This window comes from Gigantopelta aegis, chromosome 3 (assembly GCF_016097555.1).
Source record: "Gigantopelta aegis isolate Gae_Host chromosome 3, Gae_host_genome, whole genome shotgun sequence".
NCBI classification, from domain to species: Eukaryota; Metazoa; Mollusca; class Gastropoda; order Neomphalida; family Peltospiridae; genus Gigantopelta; species Gigantopelta aegis.
This window is the reverse complement of record NC_054701.1, coordinates 68,373,806-68,401,344: the sequence shown is the minus strand read 5'-3', so window position 1 is coordinate 68,401,344 and position 27,539 is coordinate 68,373,806. Positions and strand designations below refer to the sequence as shown.

The 27,539-nt window shown below is 34.1% G+C and overlaps 2 protein-coding genes across 3 annotated transcripts in view; one reads left to right on the top strand and one right to left on the bottom strand.

The window, feature by feature from the left end:
• On the top strand, positions 1-23,199 carry LOC121368931 (centrosomal protein of 290 kDa-like). Of its 2 annotated transcripts, none has more exons than XM_041493695.1 (16): positions 1-193; positions 5,349-5,492; positions 7,806-7,898; positions 8,236-8,361; positions 10,276-10,369; positions 11,976-12,075; positions 13,091-13,153; positions 14,345-14,531; positions 15,424-15,599; positions 16,248-16,416; positions 17,024-17,616; positions 18,435-18,615; positions 19,416-19,595; positions 20,177-20,251; positions 21,069-21,149; positions 21,813-23,199. In XM_041493695.1, the coding sequence occupies exons 1-16, from the start codon at positions 143-145 to the stop codon at positions 21,981-21,983; spliced, it is 2,484 nt and encodes an 827-aa protein (XP_041349629.1). In that variant the 5' UTR covers positions 1-142; the 3' UTR covers positions 21,984-23,199. The 2 variants fall into 2 exon arrangements, with proteins under 2 accessions (XP_041349629.1, XP_041349627.1); XM_041493693.1 differs by having other exon boundaries at positions 11,928-12,075.
• Positions 23,200-24,185: 986 nt separating this feature from the next.
• The window catches only part of LOC121368930 (protein KIAA0100-like), an 83,111-nt gene continuing 79,757 nt past the window's right edge, over positions 24,186-27,539 (bottom strand). The window contains exons 57-58 of the mRNA XM_041493692.1: positions 26,721-26,831; positions 24,186-26,535 (exon numbers count right to left, since the gene is read on the bottom strand). Of these exons, the coding sequence (XP_041349626.1) occupies positions 26,476-26,535; positions 26,721-26,831 (171 nt within the window). The 3' untranslated portion in view covers positions 24,186-26,475. The remainder of the gene's footprint in view (positions 26,536-26,720; positions 26,832-27,539) is intronic.

Below are 27,539 nucleotides of genomic sequence, written 5' to 3'. Positions count from 1 at the left end.
AATTTTGAAGTAGTTCGAGAATTCCAAGACATCATCCAAAAGAAAGATATGCAGATTGCTGAACTTGAAAAAGAAGTGTTATTCCTGAAAGCCAACTCTGTTAAGACTGAAAATAACAGTTCAGATTTTGCAACCAAGTGTCATGACCTGGAAACAAAAATTGCTGGCATTGGAGAAGAAACACACCAGTCAGGTAACTATTTTAAATTTGCTAACATAATAACAGATTTAACATCACTTGGCACATAGCAAACAACAGTGGACTTCTACACAGTCAGCAAACAATTAACATCGGAATGTGTGTGTGTCAGAGACAAACAGAAGGGAGAGAGTGCTATGAATGAGATGTGATTATTAGTCCCATACCGGTTCAACTAGAGGGGACTATAGGTTTAATGTCCACCTGTAGGCAGGTCAATATAGCACCAAAATACCCTAACATCAAAAAAATTGCAACAAAACGTTTTATTGCCATTTCTTGTACTTTCAGACATACTGAATAACATATTAAAAGTTGGACAGAAATAGAGCGCGGGAAAGCAAAAAAATCTGACGTCAAAAAAAGAGCCGCCAGTGCCTTATTTTGCTATATTTCACTGTTTCCAACGCGTTACCTTGAGGTTTTAAATGTAACGTTATGTATTATGTACTTACGGTGATCTTAACGCTAAGATCGCTTCATGGAACGAGGCCCTGAATCAGTTAGCGAACAGGGCGGGACGTAGTCCAGTGGTAAAGCGCTCGCTTGATGCGCGGTCGGTCTGGGATCGATCCCCGTTGGTGGACCCATTGGGCTATTTCTCGTTCCAGCCAGTGCACAACGACTGGTATATCAAAGGCCATGGTACATACTACCCTGTCTGTGGGATGATGCATATAAAAGATCCCTTGCTGCTAATCGAAAAGAGTAGCCCATGAAGTGGCGACAGTAGGTTTCCTCTCTTAATATATGCGTGGTCCTTAACCATATGTCTGATGCCATATAACCGTAGATAAAATGTGTTTATTGCGTCGTTAAATAAAACATTTCCTTCCAGTTAGTTTACTTGACATGTGTACTTGACCTCATTTTCAACAGTTAAAGGGATAGACCCTAGTTTCAACTCGTGAAAAGTAACACTAAGTTTAGTTAATCTACAAACCTGTAACACATTTGGATAAAGTTACAATTGAGTAAAACATGAGTCTGCGACTTTGAAATGGTGAAATACCCTCTAAAAATAGAGTAAAACTCGACTCCACAACTGTAACTTCTCAAACGCACGTGCATTTTTAAAGATATGAGAAATGCATTTTGTGATATTAAAAACACCAGGATGACCAAAAACACTTCGAATGCATGGGAATTGATCATCTAAACCATAAAATCTAAGTAAAGTATGATTTTAGTTATCAAAAATGGTTCTAATAGTAAACAATATGTCTTAGTGTTTAAAAATTAGGTTATGTCCCTTTAAGCCACGCACATGGCTAGACCAGGAATTCCTCATTAAACGTAATTTAAAAAAACCCCATGTCTTGCCTAATCAGTCAGACTGTTAATCTGCTGTTGGTAAAAAAAAAAAAAAAATTAAAGTGACCTGCAGGACATTGTACAGGGGCGAAGGCCTAGACTGTGCTAAGCGATGTTTATAGAACAGTTCTCCGGACAATATTTTGTTTTTAATTTTTAATGTTCTTTAGTATTGTCTGCTACATTCCAGAATGTTACATAAATAACAATAACAATGAAGTAAAATAAAATAAACAAATAAACCTACATATTAATCAATACCATGCATCATGTTTGCGTAATTAATAACTCGAAAATGTGAAACCTGTGCAGTAGCTTCCCAAAGAATCCATTACCTAAAAACTGAAATTTTACATGAAGTAAACATCACCCAAAGCAGACAGTTGTATATATAGGCGTCAGTGTACCTCCTTCCCTTTCCTCAACTATCAAACAGCTAGGTGTCTAGAATATATATATAAGTGTTCCTGCCCTTCATCAGATTGAAAAATTGAAATATTACATAACTGTACTACCGTCCTTGTCCTACATAATGGTATTGAAACATGTGTTGCCTTGTCATTGAATGATATTACATGTATGTTGTCTGCTACTACCGTAACTTGGACTTCCCCCTTTATTATATGTCCATGTATAGCATACATTTTTTTCTGCTTCTTAATGCAATCCCCAGGCTTAATTTTACATAAACCTTTATCTTCTCCAAGATGGTATTTTTTATATTTATGCTTGAACCTTAAATACGGAAATTCCTGGTGGGCCTACACTTCTTTTCTGGTATAATAGCTTTTCCTTGACCGCCAGTTGAATACATAATATGTACATATATACAATATAGACACTTTGGCACTAACAATTTACCTTTACCTGATAGAAAAGGTCGAAATATGATAGGAATAAACATAATCAATTGGTAGATACGAGGTTTTCATAACAGATAAACAGTGGTTTTCAAATATGTGTTTTACTTTTTTGACATATTCCATACTTTCCATTGCCTGGACATGTACAAGGTTTTGACAACAAAAAGATAATAGATTTATGCTTCTGAAAGAATAAAAAAGTGAAAATTGCCAAAAATGCACGTATACGGTCTTCTTAGTTCAGCGACGATATGCTGTGCAAAAAAGTTGTAAGAGTTAAGTCTTTCGTCATGCCTGAAATATTGCCACCAACCACCTAGGGCTGTAAATTTCACTCCCTGCGGACTTACTATCAGATTATGGAGTGGATGGGCTGTAATAATGAAATTGAGCCGTCTGAGTGGGGATGGAGGTTAGAAGGTGAAAAACTCATTCCGGTGATGACAGCCAAAAGCCCTGCTCCAGAGGCACTTATTCAAATGATTCACTGCACCTGTTCGGGAGGGTGCACTACTCAAAAGTGTACCTGCCAAAAGCATAAGATGGAATGCACCAGTGCATGTGGGCATTTCTACTTATTGTTTTGCTTATATCCAATTGAGGTTCAAGCACACTGTCCTGGGCACACACCTCAGCTATCTGGGCTGTCTGTCTAGGACAGTGGGTTAGTTGTTAGTTGGTTAATGGCTTGTGAGAGAGAAGAAGGTGTAGTGGCCTTACACCTACCCATTGAGCCGTTAGAACTCGCTCTGGGTTGGAGCCGGTAGCGGACTGCCAACCCTGTACCTATTAGCCTGTTAACTACTGCACCACCGAGGCCGGTATGTGGGCATTGCCAAGTTGGCAAAGTTCTGTGACAATATAACAAATGAGCCATGATAGAAGAGGATGATGAGTCTGAGAAGCAATAAGATAGGATATTATGTGTCATGACATCAGTGCTTATTCCCAGAGCTGTGCCTTGATTACTTCATTGATGATGTCATGATGCCAGTGCAAATGCAATGTTCATTCCAGGATATACTGTTATTTGAAAAACATAAATGAAAATAGCATTAATTATAACATCAGGTTTAAAAACACTTGCAATTTGATGGTTATCAATAAGATTTTTTATGGTTTTTTGCTGATGGCCATCTTGTTTTTTTAATGTAATTTTTTAAAGACTTTCCTATGTGTCAAAATTGTCCAACTTTTGATATGTTGTTCTCCACATCGAATAATACAATAAACGATCATAAAACATTTTGTTGCAATTTTTTTGAGGTTAGGCCAAAAAAAAAAAAAAAGTGTGTTTCCGATTGCATCCCCAAAATTAGGGTGGGTAGGTAGGGGTTTTTTTGGGTTTTTTTTTTGTAAATTGAATACTATCATAATAATAATAATAATAATAATAATAATAATAATAATATTATTATTATTATTTATCATCATTATTGTTATTGTTGTTGTCGTTGTTGTAGTTGTAGTAGTAGTAGTAGTAGTATTGGTATGCACTGTTTGTGTTCTTCCTTAAATTAATGGGACATTTATATTAATTTCGTTGTTCTTAATTTAAATACTTTATGCAAACATTTGAGATGCATTAATAATAAGACCTGTTGATTTAAGTGAAGACGATAATTAAGCTGAATTGATACGATTATATTTAATCGAAATAACCTGTACCAAGGCTATGTTCGTACATTCGGTTACTTCCGTGACCGACCAGGCTGTTCGGTGGTAGCTAATCAGGGGAAGGAACTCTATTACAAAAGCTTTTCCATAATTTCTCGATGTTTTTCGGAAGGGAATTACATGTGCAAAATGTATCGTATATTAGTACGTAAACAATGTGCAAGGAAGGAAATACTCTTGTTTGGTGATGTTGTCCTCTTTTATTTTTACTTCTTTTTTTTATTTTTTTATTTTTTTTAAAGTTTTTTTTACAGTTTAAGAGGAGAAAAAAATTAGGGTCGGGGGGGGGGTAAAACTAGGGACGGTCGGTCGACCGGAAACACACCTTTTTTTCTTTCTTTTTTGGCCTTAGGTGGCATATTGACCCGCCTACCTGGTACTGTCCTACATGTACGTATAGTTTTCCAGACTGTATTTTTCGCAATACCTCAAGATGTTGAGCTGAAATTATGTGTATAGCCTTATCATGTACTGTTATAGATTAAGTTTGACTTTCATGGCAATTTACCCATTTTTGACAGCATTATTGCCATTAAATTTAGGAGATATGAAAATTTGTTGGGCCTGGTAGGAGACATGTTTTGCTTTAGCATTACTCTCAAAAATGCTTGTTGGTTTTGCACTTGTATCTATCTGGATTCTGTCCATAGTTGTCAGAGCTGATGTGCCCGGCCCACTTTTTAACTTTTGACCAGCTATATCAGCATAATAAATTTGTAACTTTCATACTTCTCAAATAAATGACATGTTATTTCCACCACTCATAAAGTATGTAAAGTTTGTTTTATTTAATGACGCCACTAGAGCACATTGATTTTTTATCTTATCATCGGCTATTGGACATCAAACATATGGTAATTTTGACACTGTTTTTAGAGGAAACCCGCTGTCGCCACATAGGCTACTCGTTTTACAACAGGCAGCAAGGGATCTTTTATTTGCGCTTCCCACAGGCAGGATAGCACAAACCATGGCCTTTGTTGAACCAGTTATGGATCACTGGTCGGTGCAAGTGGTTTACACCTACCCACTGAGCCTTGCGGAGCACTCACTCAGGGTTTGGAATCGGTATCTGGATTAAAAATCCCATGCCTCGACTGGGATCCGAACCCAGTACCTACCAGCCTGTAGACCGATGGCCTTCCACGACGCCACCGAGACTGGTCATAAAGTATGTGACTAATTATTTGTCACTTTTTTTTTGCTAATTAATAATGAATGAATTATTATTTGTTCCATAGTTATGTTTGAATGAAATGGTCAGCTAATAGTTTGCTTGTAAATCTGTATTGAAGGTTCAGCAGTTAAAAGAAGAATACGAGAGAACAAATTACCACGATCAGTTTGAGAGGTCTCAGCAGCTTGTGAGAGAACTGCAGGCTCAATTAGATGAATTCTATGCTGTTCTTGACGAACTGGAAAATACTGAAAAGTTACAGGTTAGGCTTGTGGTTAAGAATAAACAGAAATAATAACTGACAGCTCTGTTTTATAACATTTGAATTTCTTACGTACATAGAGGTTATTACCAGAGTGTTTTTCGGTATCGTCAATATCATATACTACTCAAAAGAATTTAAGGGTCAAAAATGTATAACCAAATAAGTTTCAGAGTGTATTAGATTGATGATGTAAACTACACCAGAAATTTTATTTATTGTTCCATATTTACAAAAAACCACAAATACACTCGACACATCGTTGCCTCATGCTGTTGATCAGACGTCTGAAGAACTCTTGGGGAATGGCCTGCCACTCTGCCATAAGAAGTTGACCCAGATCATGAAGGTTGGCCGGAGGGGCATGGTTATCCCGAACTCTCCTGCCTAATTCGTCCCAGGCGTGCTGTATTGGGGCCAAGTCAGGCGAATATGCTGGCCAATCCATCCTGGCAATACCTTGTTGTCTGAGAAAGTCCGTTACCACCCTGGCGTGGTGGGGTCTGGCATTGTCATCCTGCAGAACTGCCCCGCCGCCAATCTGCTGAAGGCCTGGGAGAACCAACGGCCGGATAATCTCATTCAGATAGCGGATTCCATTCAGATTGTCATCCACCACATAGAGGGGGGTCCTGTGGTGGATAGAGATGCCGTCCCACACCATGACGCTGCCACCACCGAACCGGTGACGTTGTCTAACGTTAACATCAGCGAAGCGCTCCCCAGGACGTCTGTAGACACGAACCCGACCGTCGTTGAACTGGAGACTAAACCTGGACTCATCAGTGAACATCACTCGACCCCACTGAACACGTTGCCACCGCAGATGAAGCGTGCACCAGTGATGTCTGGCCGTTCTGTGACGTGGTAGGAGTGGTGATCGAACAGCCTGGCGACAGCAGCGTAGATTATTGGCTCTCAGACGATTGCGTATGGTTTGATCAGACACTCGAGTTCCAATCGCAGTCTGCAGATTGTCACATAATCGGCGTGCAGTGGTTGTGCGTTGACATAGAGCCATATTGGTGTTGTAGCGGTCCTCTCTATTTGTAGTGGTTCGGGGTCTTCCCGAACGTGGACGATTACGAACAGAATTCGTTGCTTGGTACCGTTGCCACAGTCGGCCAACGACACTCTGACTGACACCAAGTCTCAGAGCAACATTTCTTTGCGTATTGCCATCCTGAAGCCAAGCAATAGCCCTTCCTCGATCTTCGATAGTCAGTTGAAGTCGTACCATTGTCGAATTTGGAGTGTGCACCGTACACGAACGCAAGCTCCAATTATATGGAAATTCAGCATTGGGAACATGGAATACAAGTGAAAAGCGTGCAAATGAATTGCTTTGTGAAAAAGCAAGTTATGGGCACTTAGCAGACCTTTCGCTTTCGCCCTAATATACGTGCAAATGTAAGCATGTTTTCGCCATTAGAACTAGTCGACAGTGTCAATGACAGTGGATTTTAATTCATTTATGGGTTGCTTAGACCCACTTTCGTCAAAATTGAACAATACCATGCGTGACATTATGGTCTAGCTAATATAATTGACATTCAGAAAATAATGTCGAAAATATCGTCTGACCCTTAAATTCTTTTGAGTAGTTATATTAGGAATACATTATTTTTATTCCTAATATATGATATTGATGATACCGAAATACACGAGGGTAATAATCTCTTTATCATATAAGCTCAAGCTTAATACTACGTCCGCCATTACTAGATATTCAAATGATGTAAGAATATGTGGCGCGGTGTATTTTTGAATGGAAATGACGTCAAACTCGAATGACGTCATTTTGGATGTCCTTAAATCAAAATAAAGTTATGCCTAACGTTTTTTGTTTTCTGAATACTGGACAGCTTTCAGTGTCAAATTGCCATTGAAATGTTTTTATTTGATGACTATGAATGCATACGTCAATCATGGAGTGTCACCTAAGTACGTTTGCTTAAATGTCAATAACCCTAGTGCCGAGACCTCGACTAATTTACATCTAATTTGCAAAGTTATCAAATTCTTAAAGTGTGTCATCTGAAAAATATCACATACTTTGATTGCACTGAAAATGTAAGATATTATATGATAAATACCTATATACACACACATCAAACAATTTAAATTAAGATCAGCTTTTTTATATGGTTTGAACCAAACAAGAAATATTAATTTTGTCACACTTAAAATATTGTCAGGTTAAGATATAAGTGAATGAGTTAGAAAACATTAGGAAAACTTGTTAGGTGTTCTCTTCCAGATTTTGTAGTAATATATAAAAATTTGTTTTTAAAAAGTTGTTTATTTGTTTAGGGTGCACTTCAAAACTCAATAACAGAAGCACATCTACAGCTTCGATGTGTGGGAATTCAGAATGCTGACATGAGGAAAAAACTCTTGACAGATGTAAGTTAAGAAAATTACATAATTATAGTGTTAGAAAGAAATCCCATCCATCAATATGTTGTACTGTTTCCTAATAGCTCCGAAATATTTTGTCATCTGATTTTGTTGTTGGCAATTGTGTATTGATATTAAGATCACGGCAGACTCAGAATTGAGATTCATCTAATTAGTAAGTTCAGTCTTACATGATCTTCATAGGTTTTGGATAGAGTGTTTTCTAGAAACAAATGTTAGAACATGAATCTGTACACAGAGGTTATTGTATTTTCTATTAGATTTATGAACTGCGTTTAGCATTCAAATGACTTGATGCATTTCGTTTCTTTTACCATTACAGTATGTGTCTTTAAAGAAGCTGCAGAAAACAGTGACCAGTGATGTGGATGAAGAACACCAAGACCTTGTGGAGAAATGTTCACATCTAACTAGAGTAGCGCAGATATCGAGTGAAAACGTTCTGCAGGTAATAGCATTAATTTTGGTAAAAGATACAGTGAAGACTTGACTTTGTTGTGTATAATGAGTAAACAGCAGTTACGGAATCTTTTGTATTAAGATATTAATAGCATAAAAGTGGTTTAATGCTGTGCTTAAGTGTATCCTTAAACTATAGAAGCATAGGTTTTTTTAACACAGATACTCAAGGCATGATTTACATGTGGAATAGATAGATGTATTGTGACCCATTCTGTGAAAGAAAACTAAAATAGAGTGTCCTTTAATAGAATAATAAGACTGCTTTAATTGGGTAATAAGTGTCTTGGAGGCTAATGTTATATAATAATGAAACATACATTTACACTGAGTTTTAAATATTAAAATTCCTCTTTAAAAATGCACTTTCGTTTGTTTTCAGTCTGTTAATTAACTGAAGTCGTAATAAAATTATACCCAACTGTTTTTATACATGATCCCTGAAAATCTCATAATAAAAACCTGTGTAGAATTTTAATGAATTGTTAATCCATATAAACAACATGCATGATAAATGCCCAAAAGTGAATTGTTAATCCATATAAACAACATGCATGATAAATGCCCAAAAGTTTACTTATAGATGGAAAATACCATATATAGATATAGACAGATATATATATCTATATAGATAGATAGATAGATAGATAGATAGATATGTATAGAGGCTATTACCAGTGTTTTTCGGTATCGTCAATATCATATATTAGGAATAAAAATTGTATTATGCAAGCATAATACATTATTTTTATTCTTAATATATGATATTGACGATACCGAAATACACGAGGGTAATAATCTCTTTATCATATAAGCTCAAGCTTAATACAAAGTGTTTTTGTAAACTGTACACGCAACTTTAATTCCAATCCGCCATTACTAGATATTCAAATGACGTAAGAATATGTGGCGCGGTATATTTTTGAATGGAAATGACGTCAAACTCTAATGATGTCATTTTGGATGTCCTTACATCAAAATAAAGTTATGCCTAACGTTTTTTGTTTTCTGAATGCTGGACAGCTTTCAGTGTCAAATTCACATTGAAATGTTTTTATTTGATGACTATGAATGCATACGTCAATCATGACGTGTCACCCAAGTACGTTTGCTTAAATGTCAATAAACCTAGTGCCGAGACCTTGACTAATTTACATCTAATTTGCAAAGTTATCAAATTCTTAAAGTATGTGATCTGAAAAATATCACATACTTTGATTGCACTGAAAATGTAAGATATTATATAATAAATATATATATATATACTTTTATATATATATTTATATATTATATATATATATATATATATATATATATATATATATATATATATATATATATATATATATATATATATATATATATATATATATATATATATATATATACACACACACACACACACACAGACAAATTTGAAACAGATTAAACAGCACATGATATTGCAATTGCCCAATATAACGTATTTGAGAATCTGTTTCGTATAGTCTGTATCCCTATTAAAAATATTACATTATATATTAAATTTATTAAAATTTTTGTATATGATTTATTTATGGTAAAAACACTAAGAATTATATAAATATCCAGAAATGCATTTCAAGTTTTCAATCTAATTACAGTTTAACATTTCATTGTGTTTGAAGTCGGCATTCTTGTACCCGGTACTTAATTTGGGCATGCTTATTTTGGGCACAGCGTTTATCGCCATGGCTTTTGGTGCAATCTAAAACAAAGTTTTTGATGCTTATTGTGCCTGTTGTTATGATACCGTAACATGTAATTAAAATGGTAATGCAGGTTCCAGGTTTTTAATCCAAGGATTTTTACGAATAATAATTAAAAAACTTGTGGGGTATAATTCTGGTTGGGACTTTTAATAACTTATTACTAACCTATTCAGTTGCAGACATTGTATACCAGCACATCGTCAGATCTTCAGACTGCGACTGCCTTGGTGCACCAACTCAACAGTGAACTAGCTGGAGCCAGGAAAGGTTGGCATTTTTGCACTGTTATTACGCACTAATGATAAATAGATGGTGGTCATTTAAAACAAAATCGATAATCATTCATCCTTGTTATGCTCAGCAGAGTATTTTAAATTACTTCATAAATGGATAATTCATATTCAATATGTATAAACATAAAGTTGGTGCACGCCCCCATACCCATGAATGTGATCTCATGACATGGTCATGGTCATTTTAAATTTAGTTAAAGTTTATTACTTGCAGTTTACTCTTAGATCCCTTAAAGAGACTTATCCCGAAGTGACTGTTATTGTAACATGTTTTTAACTGACAGCATTTTAAATTACTAAAATTACATATGAAATGTTTAGAATATCAGTGTTTGTATTTACAAGGTTTTTCTGATAGCCTAATTGTTTCTAGTGTTTCTAGAAACAGAGACTAGATTTTACCTACCAATAATTTTGTACATATGAGAATATTAGTTGAATCCCATTAGCTTGAACCCTTTCAAGTATGACCCAATAAGATTTGTTATGAAGTCAAATAAAGTTTTAGCTACTACAAACAGGATGACCAGAAACACATTGAGTATACAGCCACTGATATTCTAAACAAGGAAATGTATTTTACATACAGGTAGTTTTAGTTGTTAAAAAGGTCATATTAGTCTGAAACAGTTTACGATGAGCCATTCTAGTTTTTTTTGCTCAAGTTTAGATATTGAATAATTCATATAAGAAAAACGTGCATTAGGCCACTACCTGCCAACAATAAACATTTGTTCTTAGCTCTATTTTACCATGTAACACTAACTTTAAACTCATACACAGTATATCTGAAATTAGTTATGATAATTAGAGTGATATTCTTTATCTATTATAATTCATATAAGAAAAACGTGCATTAAGCCACTACCTGCCAACAATAAACATTTGTCCTTAGCTCTATTTGACCATGTAACACTAACTTTAAACTCATACACAGTATATCTGAAATTAGTTATGATAATTAGAGTGATATTCTTTATCTATTATAATTCATATAAGAAAAACGTGCATTAAGCCACTACCTGCCAACAATAAACATTTGTTCTTAGCTCTATTTTACCATGTAACACTAACTTTAAACTCATACACAGTATATCTGAAATTAGTTATGATAATTAGAGTGATATTCTTTATCTATTATAATTCATATAAGAAAAACGTGCATTAAGCCACTACCTGCCAACAATAAACATTTGTTCTTAGCTCTATTTTACCATGTAACACTAACTTTAAACTCATACACAGTATATCTGAAATTAGTTATGATAATTAGAGTGATATTCTTTATCTATTATAATTCATATAAGAAAAACGTGCATTAAGCCACTACCTGCCAACAATAAACATTTGTCCTTGGCTCTATTTTACCATGTAACACTAACTTTAAACTCATACACAGTATATCTGAAATTAGTTATGATGATTAGAGTGATATTCTTTGTCTATTATAAATATCTTTAAAATTAGTCACAAATTCTTGGAGTAAAACTGGAGTAAATGTTTTGTAATTTTTACTCATGTTCATTTTACAGCCATTCAAGACCTCCTTTTTACGAAAGACATGTTGATTCATTATTTAGATGATCAACAAGAAAAGGAAAAGTCCGTCCTTGAGGAAATCCAAGCTCTGACTACAGCCCTTATGAATTTGGAGAAAGATCTTCATACCCAAAAGAAATTGTAAGTTGGCAGATAACTTATGAAGTGTGTGTGATGTGCACAGTAGCAATAGCAGCTGCACAGATTAGGGAAACGAAGGAATATTTATTTATTTAACAACAGCTATTTGTTATTTGGAAGCTTGATTAGATAGAGAAAATCACAGACACCATATAGGCTGTTCCTACCGAATAGCAGTAAGGAATTTTTTATCCTGTAACCACTGTTTGTACTGGTTAATTATGATGACCGATTAAAGCAAAGTCATGAACATATACTAGCAAATTATGACTTTTGACATCACATCCATAGCTACATTACAAAATCGCTCAAATGACCTTTAGGTCATCATACAATGTAGCTGAAATAACAAAAATAATAGCTTTTCCCCAATCATTTTATGGACTGCACGATAAATATAATAACTTGTTAATGACATAGTATATCGGTTTTATCCTGTTCAGACCGAATGGGATGTAACCATTCTTACCTTCATAGGATAAAGCTGATAACCTACATCATTAACTAGTTGTTCTCCATGTATATGCATTATCCATAAATAGGAATGCACATACCACAGCCATATACCATTCAAGAGGCACTGGTTGGGACATGATAAAACCTGACTCTTCCACAGAGAGCAATCAATCCTAAAACTTTACACATAAGATACGATTTAAAGCATTAAACAAAACAGTTTTGTGGGTGTTCCATTTACTTAGTACTTAGTAAAAGTAAATTGGTCCTTTTTGTCTTATTGATCAAGATTTAACTAGCTATCCACAATCAGGGCCTACCCTGTCCATTGCCTAATTAGCCAATTGCTAATTTTTACACAAAGTGGCTACAACATTTAGTCTATGGCTAATGAAATTTTCTTTAAATTAACCACTTTTTAATAATTTTCCAGGAAATTCTTCAGATCAGAAAATTAGCTAAAACATTTTTTTTTTCCAATGTGAGCCCTGCATGATATATTTGATATTGTAGATAGACCTAGTTAATTATTTGTCAACAATTTTTATTTTGTTTTCAGAACTCAAGAAGCTGAACTGAAGAGATTAGATGCAGAAGCAAGAATGCAGGAAAATGATTCCAAGTAAGTTGTATACAGGGAAAACATGTTTCACAAAACTTCAATAATGTATTAAATTAATTGGTAACAAGTACCATTACATTATAATTAATATCAATAAAAAAAGTTATACTGTAAATCATGAAATTAATGCGAGCAAGTAATTAATGCGAAAAATGCGGCAAACACATAGACGCAATAATAACTTGACGCATTTTGTTTAGTCTCATTCCCAATACAAAAAATGTGCAGGATTTTACTATAATACTTCTAAATAAAATAAAACTTTTATAATATAAAGATGAAACAAAATACAAAAACAATTTTTGTTAAATGTCGTTTTGTGAATACTTCAAGAATCTTTCTTTCGTTTCGATGTTGCCATTCTATTTTCACTTTCCTGGAATATCATAGCGGTTATATAATACAGTGATGTTCCAAATGTTTTGTTTTTAAAAAGTTCATTTTGCGATGTGAGTATTTTTCAAATTTTCTTACACTTCTGGATTACTGTATACATTTAAACTGTTTTGAACATTTGTAAAATTATCATCAACAAATTTTATTACTAAATATATTCCTTTAAAAATGAAACAGTAGAAAATTATATAACCGCAACCAACAATCCGTGCATATTTCTTCAAACCATTTGGCTCGACTCCATACATGGCATTTTAAGTTAGACTGGTCGCAAGTTGTCACTGTTGCAATATATCGCATTTGTTAATGTCTATTCCTATGCTGCGCATCAAGTGTATAAAATCAGTCTAAAACATTTGTTAGAATAATACGTCTGCGTTCGCGTGAAATATTGTTCCCTGCAATAGCGACCCGTTTACCTTTTATTCCTACTGGTGGATTAATTAGAAGCAATCACCACACAAAAGTGCGAGGCATACCCTTAACAATAAGGTGTAGTTATACTAATTACACTACTTTAAGTAATTAGGGCTTCCTGGTCGACCCACCATGCGATTAGTTTCAGATTATGTAGTAGCTGTCAAAACAACTACTGACTTCTTTTAACATGAAAGATGAAGCCCAAACAATATAATAAGAACACAACTGTGGTTTTTATGTGATGTGGACTTTTGCCCGACGCATTAATAAAAATACGCATTTTTGTTCACTCATGTATGGACGCAATAATATCATGACGCATTAATTTCATGATTTACAGTAACTATAAGTTACTTAATTTTATTTTATTTCTAGATATGAGGAACTGATTATTAACCTACAAAGAACAATAGACTTCCGAGAACATGACAGCGACCTTTTGATGAAAGACATGGAGATGTTTCAAGAAACCATTCAACAGCAGCGGTGTGAAATAGATAAATATGTGACAGGGAGACACTTATTTGAAGATAAAATAAAACATTATGAGGATAATATCATGGTTGGTCATACTACATACATACATACATGTGTTGATTAGTACCTAATGAATAAATAGAGATTGTGTGTTGTAATGATTTTACGAAACGAGTGTCAGGATCCTTATATTGCCCAAATAAGAGCGAGGGTAATACATGGATCCTGACACGAGTTTCGTAAAATGGTACGGTAATCATTTCTTTATTGTCCATAATATTTTTTTTTTTATGAATAGGTTAATAAGGCCTCAAAACTTGAATTGTTATGACACTTGTGTCGTACTGGTTATATTTATCTGTATATCTAACGATGTGAATAATAATATACAAGACGTTTTCAAAATCAGCTATGTTAGATGTGTTAACATTATCTTAATAGCATTGTCATTAACAAATTTTAATCACTTCATGATCTCTTTGTTAAAAACCAAAAAACCAATGGTGTACAAAAATCTAGTGTGTGCTGTTATGGAAGTGACCAATACAAGCGGTCATCACAGTTAAAAATACAGTATCCTATGTGACTAGTTTTAATACATTAGCTAAAACAACTAATGCCATTATCTTTTATGGGTGCTAGTTTTCACTTTCTTTCTATTTGACCGTATAGTTTTTGGTTATTAATGTTACCATTTTGATGGGCTTAATGAATGTAATTTAACAGAAGTTTGAGGTTAATGTGCAGGGAGGAAAACAGCTGAGCTTAATGAATGTAATTTGTCAGAAGGTTATGGTATTTACAGGAAGAAAACCAGTTTGGTAGATATGTATCGCATCTGGCTAAGAAAAAATCCCCAAAACATTAAATTTGTTTTGTTAATTTGTTAACCATGTTGTCTAGCATACAATAAATTACACTTTTGAATATGTTTACAAAACACTTAACTTGTATCTGTTGTTTTGAACTGTCCTCAGACATTGACAAAAAACGCCCAGTTTATGGAAGCTGAACGAGACCTGCTGTTGATGTCTCTGAGGGAATCAGAGGAAAAGATCAGAACACTTTCTCTTGAACTTAACCGACAGGCGCGACTTCTGTCAGACAGTGAAATACGATGTCTACAGTTGCAGTCAACTGTTCAATCACTCCAGTAAGACCGATTCATTTTCCTGTCCACAAACAACTCATTTGATAGCATTACCTGTTACAACTGACTTATTATACTTGATTTGAGTACAGTGTTACAACTGACTTATACTTGATTTGAGTAGTGTTACAACTGACTTATACTTGATTTGAATACAATGTTACAACGGACTTATACTTGATATGAGTATCATATATCAATAAATTGTGGTAATGGGACTGTCCTGATTTTATACTTGTTTCGAGTACATGAATAAGTTTTGTTAACACAGGGTAACATATATAACTATTTTTTACCTGTTAAATATAACTTGCTTTGTAATAGCAGATACAAAGTTGAGATATGCTTGTATCTTTATTTTTTTGTTCCTTACATCATGGCTCGTTAATGGTTTAAACTTTAATTTTATCTACAATGTGTAGATTTTACAATGGGGCATTTTAATAACGGATGCTGTGGACTGAATTTATGAAGCCTTTTTTTATTAGATGCAGATGTTTAAGCCATGTAAATATTGGTACATGTGGTTACATGCATATAAGACAGACACAGCCTTTGTAAATTTGGCCCATTCATTTTTGTGGTTTATGTTAAGAAAATATAAATTTGGTGTCAGTTTTGTTTTTTTATCACATCTTTGTTTTGTTGTAGTTCTGATTTATGTGCCAGCAAAGAAGAACTGGAGAGTACGAGGTCCCATGCCAGGAAGATGCTTGTCCACCAGGGTTTGGAACTGCGTGATTGTGGACACGCCATTGAAAACCTGGATCTTAGAATGAAATGCATTCTTCGTGCTATGAAGAGGAAAGTTGGTATTGAGGTATGTCAGCAGTTTTTAACTTATTTGCAGTGTTTCTACTTTTTCATTAAAATCTAAAACCATCAGTATTTTCTTGTTTGTTTGTTTTTTTGTTTTTTTTGTACTCTGAATTTGTCACCTAATTAAATTTTAAAACAATAGGCATTTGAGATTAAAATGAGTTAAGACACCAGTTCAGTTGCACTTAGTAACTATGTTTATTGGGGGGGGTTGTAGTCTTAGATTTTATTTTGTTTTTTATTTTACCAAACAAATGCACTAAGATTGGTATATCAAAGGCTGAATTGTCATGTTGTCCTGTCTGGGAAAGTGCATATATAAAAATGTGTTTGAATTATCACATGTTTAACATCCACTAGCCAATGATTAATTAATCAAGGTGCTGTGGTGGTACCATTTGACAAAAAAAAGGAATGTTTTGGGGTGGGGTTTTTTAACTATTGCCATATTTTCAGTAAAATATTAATATACATGTATAATATATATTTTTTTATATGTTACTTAACCTTGATACCATGAAAGTAGAAGTCATAACTGAAACTAATCGTCTGATGTATTTTAGATCCATTTTGTAAAGTTATTTCAGTTGCTTTCTCTTGTGATTCAGGAGGATGGTGTTAAGGCCGAGGAAGGAAGTGTTGATACCGAAGTCAAAAAAGCACCGAGATCCCTTGTCAGTGCAGTCCTGCACGCTGTCAACTCGCACACCTCGGAACCAACTGAAAACCAGTCCTTTACGGAAAGCAGTTTAGACTTGACCTGGAGTCGAGGCCGACCTCAGCGCAGCTTGTCTGCTCCATTAGTGGTTCCAGCCGCAGACTCAGATTCAGCCAACAACAGCCAGTCATCTTCGAACCAAAGTGATCATTCATTGCCACGAATAAAGCTGTCCTTTTCCAACAGTCCCAGTGAAGCCAGTCGTGCAAGACTTGGATATTCTCAGTCCAGTGCGTTCTCGCCGGTGAAATCCAGGACTGCTTTGAAAATTAAACATGATAGCTATGCAGATGATGACCAGGCTAGTCTGTGTCAGTCGGAAGGACAGTCTCCTAGTGTGGATGGAAGTTTCACTGGCTTGCAGGTTTCTTCTCTTGTAGATCAGATATTAACTTTGGGAGAGGTTTTGGGAGAAATTGTGAGAATGGCCAACATAGTTGAACGAGCTTCCCAGCTTTCCATTCAGGATTTGAAAGGAGAGGAGTAAGTATATTAATATCAGTTTCTTTGTGGCAAGGACTTCATTCAGATGTTTTCATATCTGCAATACCCATGAAAATCTTGTTTCTAATATATTACATGTGTTGCTAAGCTTTGTGTTAATTGGTCTTTTTAACAAATTGATCACATGCTGACGATCCATTTCCAATGTTCAAACAGTCACAAAGAATTAATAGACAGTATGCTTTTTTAATATTTACAGGACAAACTAACCACTTCAAATATGAAACTGTGTTCCTAAATGTTCTTTTAGCTGGTTTTTCATCATTTTATAAAAATTAAAAAAACCTTGTTCAGCACCTATCATTTAAAGTTACATGTATTCAAAGATTTGAAAGCAAGCAAAATTTGGTATACTTATTCCTGTGTATAAATATGGAACACTAGCACAACATTTATTTGAGCCACAATATAAAAATTCAAGATGAAATTATAAAAGCTACACAAGTGCCAAGTGTTACATTCTTTGTTTATACATGTCTGCCATGTTTGCTGTCTAGTCCATAGATCTCAACATTTTTAATATCTTGGGTGTCCTGTTTCCGGTCATGTGACCTCTTTCTTTCTTTTGGGTAGGACGTAGTCCAGTGGTAAAGTGCTTGCTTGATGCACTGTTGGTTTGGGAAGGATCTCTGTTGGAGAGCCCATTGGGCCATTTCACGTTCCAGCCAGTGCACCATGACTGGTATATCAAAGGCTGTGGTATGTGCTATCCCATCTATGGGATGGTGCATATAAAAGATCCCTTGCTATTAATGGAAAACCCTGTCTAATTGTAAAGCGCACTGTGAATGTTTCAGCATGGTGTTGAGAGAACGGATAGAGCAGTTGGAGAGCCACACTGAACACCTGCAGGCCGAGATTGTACTGAAGGATGCGGAGCTGAGCACCGCCAGTCAGGACGTTGCCCGGCTCCAGAACCGAATCAAACAGATGGTAACAGCAATGATGGACATGTCCGACCAGCAGTCACAAATAAAGGTTAGGTACTCATTTATATTATGTAACATTCAGTGGGATAAAACCACTATCAGACACTAATGAAAATAACACCCAAAAGGTATATTACCACAGTTAAAAAAAAAAAATGTCTTTTTCACTGTAGTGATGTCACTTAACAAAATGACGTCATTGGTCAGCTACAATAATTGCTAAATTGATGCACATTGTCTTCCAACTCCATAACCAAGTTAGCACCATGCCATGCTGGTGTAAGTTAGCATCATCCTAGTGATTGTCATAAGCACACCGACCATACTCATAAAATTCAGTATTCAAATCTAAACTATTGTCATCACTTGCATTATACTCAGTTTGTCACCAGATACCTGGAAATCGCATCAACATGTATGCTATTTTAAACTGTCCTAAGACAAGACCCACGACCCTCATTCTCTGTGTCCCTTACATGCCCTAATCAGCCATTAAACCATTCTGGTTTGAAAAATGTTGGAGAACACTGCATGTGGTATATGTGGGGGTCCTTTTTTTAGAATAAAGTTAAAATGATGAATTATAGAACCAATATATAGAACATTCACGTGGGAATAATTGGGTCTATAATGTATAAAAACAAAATGGAAATAATTTGATAGGGTGTCAACGGTCATGTGTGTGAAAAAAAATGTAGTGACCATGACTTGTATAAGACCACTTTTGACCAAAACGCTAAGAATGTGTAACAGACTGGCACATTCTGATTGCTATTAAAGTTATTTTTAGATTTGTTAATATCTATTATAAAGTAGTCTCCATAACCTCAATTTTTTTAATAATTATAGAAATTGAAAACTGAAATAGAATGCTTGATGAACCAGATGAAAAGGGTGGAAGGTGAAAAACACATTATTGCTGAACAGTGTGAGAAACTTATTCAACAGCTGGAAACAAAGGCAGATGGCCATACTGGTAACCTGGCTGAGGTTCGCAGTCTCAGGGAGGTGATAACCCTCAAGAAGGAGGTTAGTTTAATACAGATTTATAATATTAACTCTAAAACTAGCCTGAATACTGTCTTAATACTCAAAATATAGTTAAGCTATTCTTAACAATGAATAATTAATTTAGAACCAGAAAGATTAGATTTGTCAAAAGTAGGATTGGGTTTGTCAAAAATATTAATTTAAGCTACAAATTATAAGTAATGTGCAATTTAATGGTTGAAAAATTATTCACCAAAAATATTTCGATTGTCTTATAACTACAGCCAGCAGTTTTAAAACAAACCCTTAACAAATATGAGGATAGGATCAGTATTGTGTATTTATGACACATTTGTTTGTTCAATAACCTACTTAAATCAAACAGTTGAAATGTTAATAGGGGTTATCCAGGATATTTCGTCATGGATTGGGAAAATTAGTTGGAATAAATCATACTTTGGATATGTTTTTAGGGCACTCAGTGATGCAGTACACCACTGTCAAATCCCTGGTTAATCTATTTTAATAGTCAACCCAAGTAATATTCCACATAACACCAGCAGCAAATGGAGAAATATTCAGAATGTTAGATATGGAAAATATATTTCATATTTTTTCAGAATAATCAGTTGAGAATGAACTTGTGTGAAGAAGGTGATCGATACCAAGAAATGGTCAAGAGGGCTGCTAGAAAGGTAGGATATATTTTTCCGTATTGTCAGTTTAGATGTTATTTATAATGAGATTATCTAGTTCACTGCTTCAGTTTGTATAAATAATACTGGAATGTCAGTCTGGATGGGTCTGGAGGAATACAAGAATGAAGAATGACTCCAAATTCAAAGTCTGATGTTAATTTAAAATTTTAAGTTGAAGTAATTTTGGAACCATGAACCTTGTTTTTAAAATATACAGATCTGTAGAGTTAATAATAGTAATATAAAAAATTTAATGCTTTTTTTAGATTGTTCTTGTGAGGAAATTATATTTCAAGTAACAATAATTAAATTTCCGTTACATTCATTACCATATGATGTCATCCGATTTGTCAAGACGTAGCAACATGACTGTTCATTTCTTGATGAACGTAAAAATTACTTTGTCAGGGAATGTCATATCTGATGACATCATTTTATATGAGCAAGTTGCTTTATTGAGTGTTATTGCTGATGGACCAAAAATAATTCATCTGAGTATGAACCCAAAAAATAATCCACAAACTTATGTGAGAAAAACACAGTTTGAGGATAATTTGGTTTTTGTTCATTCTCCGATAAATGTAAAAGAAATACCAGAAAATCCTTAACATTAACATTAAAATATATATTCACTGCAAATTTGTATTTAAATGTAGACTGCTTTACAAGAGCCAGCATTTGTAACATGATGAAATATGTGACCTGCTACAGTTGTTAACATCAAACACCACAGTTCATTAATACACAGACATACAAGTATATGTAAGAATTCTATACCTTGCAAACTGCATATTTTAATTTATTTATTTTTTAGATCAAAATCCTTGAAGATAACTGGAAGAAAGCAGAAGCTGAAGTGTTTCGATTTGATGAACTTGTTGAAACAATACAAAAGGTAGGTGGCACTAGTGATAGGCAGTTTTAAAGATTTAATTCTTTAAATGTGCATTCTGGGTGGTGGTGGCGTGGGGCTATTGAATAACAAGTGTACTGTTGAGGTACATGATACGGTCTAGGGCTAGATCTGGGAGAGCAAAAACTTTTGCCAAATTATCTATTAAATAAAAAAAATTACATAAACCCAGTAATTTTCTAACAAAATATCAATTATTACATGAAATTATTGCTCCAAATTAAAGTAACATTCTGCCAGTTATTTTTAAAATTAGCAATTGGCAAATTTAGTGAGTATCGGAGTTAGCCCAGATACCCTGTCAAAAGAAGGTTGTGCTGACCTAGTTATGGTACACAACACACCGCAATCCTAAGTTGTTCTTGCATTCAAGGTTTGATGATCTTGTATGAATTGATAAGAAAAAAATGCTCTGGAAACGAAAGGTTTACAGACAAACGGACAAAGCAATATCATAATATGACATGTCAAAGACAGGCATATAAACACTTGATTAAATTTAAAGAAAAATGAGATAGATTGTGAAAGTAAGAGGAAAAACATGCTTTTATACTTGTATAGATGATTTTTATATTATAGGATTTTAGGTCAACTGTTTTAAGGGAAGTATTTAAATTCTGAGCCATTTTTGAGTTTGTATTTCAGATGCTAGAGGACAACAGAGCTGTCATAGAGTCAAATGAATCCTTGGCAAAGCTTCTGCAAATTGTCAGTGGAGAGGACGTTGAAGGATTTGGAATTTCCCCCCAGAACAAGGAGACAAACGGCAACAACTCTTCTCTTTTAACTCCACATACCTGGAGTTTTCTCAAGTGACAATGTACATAACCAAAGACAATTTTGTCAAACGTTGACCAACATTAGCAAAGTTGGTCATGTATAGTTTACCTCACTTTATTGTTATCTTTCATATATACATGTGCTATCAAATAAGAAGCCATCAACACATTTGGGCAAATGTATATGTGCATGTCATTTAGCATTGAAAGAATATTGTCAAGTCTTTTGATCTTTTGTGTACACTACTATCAATAAAAAGTCATCAACATATATGTACGAATATGTATGAGCTTGTCATTGAATATTGAAAGAATATTGTCAGTCTTGGGTAGCCAAAATACAGAACATGAATGAAATAACGAGAGTTATTGAAGAATATTTTTGCACTACTGCTGGATGATTATGTTCTCATGAAAGAGATAGCTTCCCATGTTACCCTTTGCTTAGCAACCATTATAAATAATGTTAACTGCAAAGTTCCTATCTCAGGACCTCTAGATCATTAATATCCATGAGTGGGGCAGCTTATTAGATATGATCATCCACAGTTAAAGAAGTTGGTTGATATTCTTCAAGATGGTAGTCTATGCTTTGACGGCTTCCAAGGGTAGGTCTTGTGTTAAACACCAGCTTTAGTAAAATCTGAACTGCTGCATGCAGTTTGTATTATGCTGTTATTACATTAAAGTTTCTAGACTTGTGGAAGTCTTTAAACATGGTACCAGCCCCAAGTTCAGCCAGCAAACGTTCGCTAACTATTTGATTGGTTCCCGACGTGGTCATTTTGGTTCAATGTGAAGCGCATAAACCAGTCTAGCGGACATTTTTCTGCTCGGTCTGGCTGAACGTAGCCCAGATGTCATTCAGCTACAGTCACCAGTAGTAACAGAAGATGACCATCTTTGGTGACATTTTAAAAGTTCACAACTGTTGTCGGATTTTAAAAAGGGTTTTGTCCATGAAAATTAGCATTATTTAATTATATAAATGAAATGGAGTAGCTTTTTTTTAAATCCAAGAAAGAATAATTTGCTAACAATTGCATATTCTCATATACTGCCACTTTGTCATTTTTATTTTCTAGGATGAAGGAACCTGATGCTTCTCTTTTTTCTCTATTTAAACAAAAAAAATATTAAATGTAATTATTCTTATAAGTTGGTATTTGTATGTAATAGACACACATGAGTTTGTTTCCTTTGTAATTCCCCAACAGGTTTTGACATTTATTAAAGGTGCTATCTATATTTTGCATAATACTGGTTTGTTTTGAAATGTAAACATTACACCTTCAAGAAGATGAATGCAACGGTTTACATTGCATATGAGCATACAATTTCTATATTCCTTAGTTGTTGATGCAAATATAGATTAATTTATAGTTGCTTATTACTAATAAGTTACGTACAAATAACGACATAGGACACTTGTAACTGATATAGCAACTTCAATGTAGCACATGCTATTTTCCTAATCTGCAGTTGTCAGATTTGCACTCCTATTTAATACTGTTGTATACTGATGGAAAGAAATTAGGGAACACTTAAAATTTTAAATCGGGCGTTATTTATAATAGTGTAGTTATGCCTGTATTAAATCTTATTATATCCATTAATTTCCAAGATTTTAGGGTATGTAATATAATTTTACACTTCATACCCCACTGGTAGAAACCTGTAACCCGATTCTTTTTATATTACCACGCCACTTACTAAAGAGTAGGTACGGCCCAGTACAAAGATAGCAACATAATACAGTAATAACATGGTTGGCTTTCTGACACTATGTAAAGTTTAAAAAAAAAAGTCAGTTTTCTTTTCTTTAACGACAACACTAGAATATATTATTTATTAATCATTTTAATTATTAATCTATTGGATGTCCAAAATGACGTCTTGGAGAGGAAACCCACTACATTTTTCCCCATTAGTAGCAAGGGATCTTTTATGTGCAGCATCCTACAGATAGGATAGCACATACCACGGCCTTTGATATACCAGTTGTGGTGCATCAGGCAAGAGCTGGGCTACGTCTTGACACACTGGATGAGGGTTTGGATTACAGTCAATATTTTCTGTTAATATTTGTGTTGCCTTATTTCTTTCCCCCATTGTATCACAGAACTTTATACCATAAATTTCATTTACCATGATGATATAATCATAAACAGTGTTAATCATTTACATAGCTGCTAATTGTCTATATTTTCATTTGATGATGGCAAACAAAATAAACACATTTTCCAGTCAGTACTTTTATTTGTATATGCTTCAACAGTCTTAAGACAGAACTGATGCACAACAATTACAAGAATAAATAAACTTCACTGTAATGAAATGTATGAAAGACATGGGCAATGCATTTTTAAGTTGGACATATTTTTGGTGAAAGATGAGATAATATTAATAAGAATGGAATCATACGTTCAGTTAAAATATAGCCTCATGTATTTTATCTTGAAAATAATAAGCAGTTGTGAATCCGTTTAATAACAGAAATATGTTATTACGAGAATCCAGCTAGCCACATGAATGAAAGTTTTATTACATGACAAATTCACTCAAATTTACGTGGGGTACTTGCATTCCATTTTCCTTACTTCCAAAATAATAGTTGATAATCAACAAGATTATGAGAAATGAATGAAACATTGTTTAATCAGCAACCACTGTGGGTTAAACAAGATGATAGAGAGGAAACTTGTTAGTCATGCAGGCTACTTTGATAAAGCAGCAGCACAAACTACAATACAACCAGCACCGACTGAGTTACAAAATAATCTAATCGACCCATCAACTGTGGATATTTTATCTAATTATTATTCACGTGATTTACAGTTACTATGTGCCATATTGTCATACATGAATAGAATAGAATAGAACAGATGTTTAATGACACCCCAGCACTGTCATAAATGATGTCACGAGGTCGGATTGGTTAATGTTACATCATGTGCGATTCCATTTGAGATCATATTGCACGGCTCTGTGGTTTTGCGAAAACATAAATAATAATATTGCACTATATTTGGTGTAAAACAGGAAATCCCCTTAGCATTGACCCATAAGCGTTATAGGTTTGATAGACAGAATTTGAAAATTGTAGCATCTTACAGATGACGTTTCGTGTACAACTGAAGTAATAAAACAATTATGGCCCTATGATGAGAAGAATATGTTTTATGGTGTGCAAAAAATAAAATATCAACCCTGACCACAGTGCCATAATTGCTTATTATTTGAAGTTATCTTTATGGTAATATCATTATAGCCCCACTGGATCTCACGTTTTTATATAGCCTGCAAGCTTGTGGTTTGTAAAACTAAATAAAAATTATGTCATCACTTTATTAGATGATGCAACATTTTTTTTTTTTAAATTATATAAATGATAAATAGCAGCTTATTTGTATTCTTCTTCATGTAAACTTTCATATTTGCAAAACATTCGTTTTAGTTTAATATTTTTTTAGGCCGTTTTTCATGGGCAACTAACTATTAATGGGTCGATAGATCTTGAAATTAGGGATTCTACTAACAGCCGAGATTGACTAATAGATTTAAGATACATGTTGGATGTTCAACATTATGTACATCAATTTCCTTAACACACTTAAATTAATGTTTGTAATAACATTATTCTCAAACTCACTGTCATGTAAAACATCAATACATGCAAAGTCTGAACATTTAAAGACATCTTCATATGATAAAACTGGATTTTTAACAATCCAATAAAATCTGTATTGTTTATATTAAATATACATTTTGTATGATTAAAATAACACAAATTAAAATGTGTACTATTAGAAAATGAAGGCAATAAAATAACATGTACACAGTGAACAACAATCTACATTGTCTCATACGAGAATATGTAGGTTATTCTTATTCTGACCCTACTTTTAACTTTGCTTACAACATAAGAACATATTAAAAACACATCAAGTCTGTTTTGGGTTTACAACATTGTGAACCTAAAAATTTTAAAAGTCCAGTTCAATTTTTATGTCATTCTAATAACACATTTATAAATGATAAACAATAAAACAACCAGGGGACTAGGACATGATTTAGAAGGAATTCAACTCTACATATAAAAGCAATTATTTGTCACTCTATACACACTGTGTCTGCATGAAGACACAAACTCCAGAAAATCACAACATAATCCCCAAGTTCAGCTAGCAAATGTTTTGCTAACTATTTGAATGGTTCCCAACATGACCATTTGGTTTACTGTGAAGCACATAAACCAGTCTTAGCAGACATTTTTATGCTCCGTCTGGCTGAACTCTCCCATTAACAAGGCGGTCCCGAAGAATGTACAGTCACATTATCTAAATTACCCTTTCTCTCAGTTGTGGCAATGATGCTTCATTCAAAATCATCATTTACAGAAAAGCTAAGCAACATGCCAGCAAAGTTTATTTTAATATCAAAAACCCATGGAACAGGAAGATTTGGCAAGAGCATGTAGTGCACTTTTGATGTGTCTGTTGATCACATTTAGTACATATACTCAGCAGTTATGGTTTACTGGATTTTCCAAATAACCCTTTTTTCGTTCCAGGCTTATCTTGTCCAGCCTGAAAATGAAAACAAAACAAAAATAAAATCAGTTTTATAAGAGATTGCATTCAGGGTATGTGGTGTATAAAATTTAGTTTGGAAGAATAAGACAATTAATGTGTGTCAACAAAAAATAATGCTAATGTAGAATCAATGTTTGCTTTTTCGAATGTCCACGATGTATACTACAATTATAACTCACAAGAACTTTTGCCCCAAGAAGCATTTTCGCCTTGTCTTCCTCCTTTTGTACATCTGTTAGGACTTGTTCATCGGTCACTCGCGTCTTCATACGTAGTTTCTGTTTTATTGCCTAAAGACAAAACAAAAATGTTGACCATGAAGTGGTTTATTTGTTAGTATAAATTGATGTTTCTAAATCTTTCTCATCCATCTTTTTAACTAAATCTATAATATCAGCACAAAGCCTGCACTACATGTAAGATTCATTTTATTTTTTATTTTATACTTTAATGTTTACTTAACAGTTTTTATACCATTGGTATTTTTACCATCAATCTGTGAGCTGCAATTTGCTAAATGGTAAAATACATAATATAAGTTGACAACGTCCAACTGATAATTTGATGTTAATGAATACTGTTTTAAGTTTAAATAAATTTATTATTATGATCTAACCTCAAAGATATTTTAAATTCCAAAACAACATTACTGTAATGCAAGTTTGACACTTAAAATTTAAAACAATTAAGAGAATAAGTACAGAAGAGAGTCACTGTAAAAAAAAAAATTCTTTCGGAAGACTATGTGAGACAGAAGGACAGTAATCAAACCTATAGTCCTCTCCAGTTGGACCTGTAGGGGGGGACTAATAACATGGTGTCTTTTTGGTACAATGAGCTTTAATATACCAGTCATGGATTGGAATACGACTCACGTTATCCATAGAGAAGGATTGATCCTACAATCCACAGCACCTCAGGATTACTCTACTATGGCTTAGGAGACAAGCGTGAGGAAGAGATGAAATTTTTTACAATAGCTTTCATATATAAAAGTA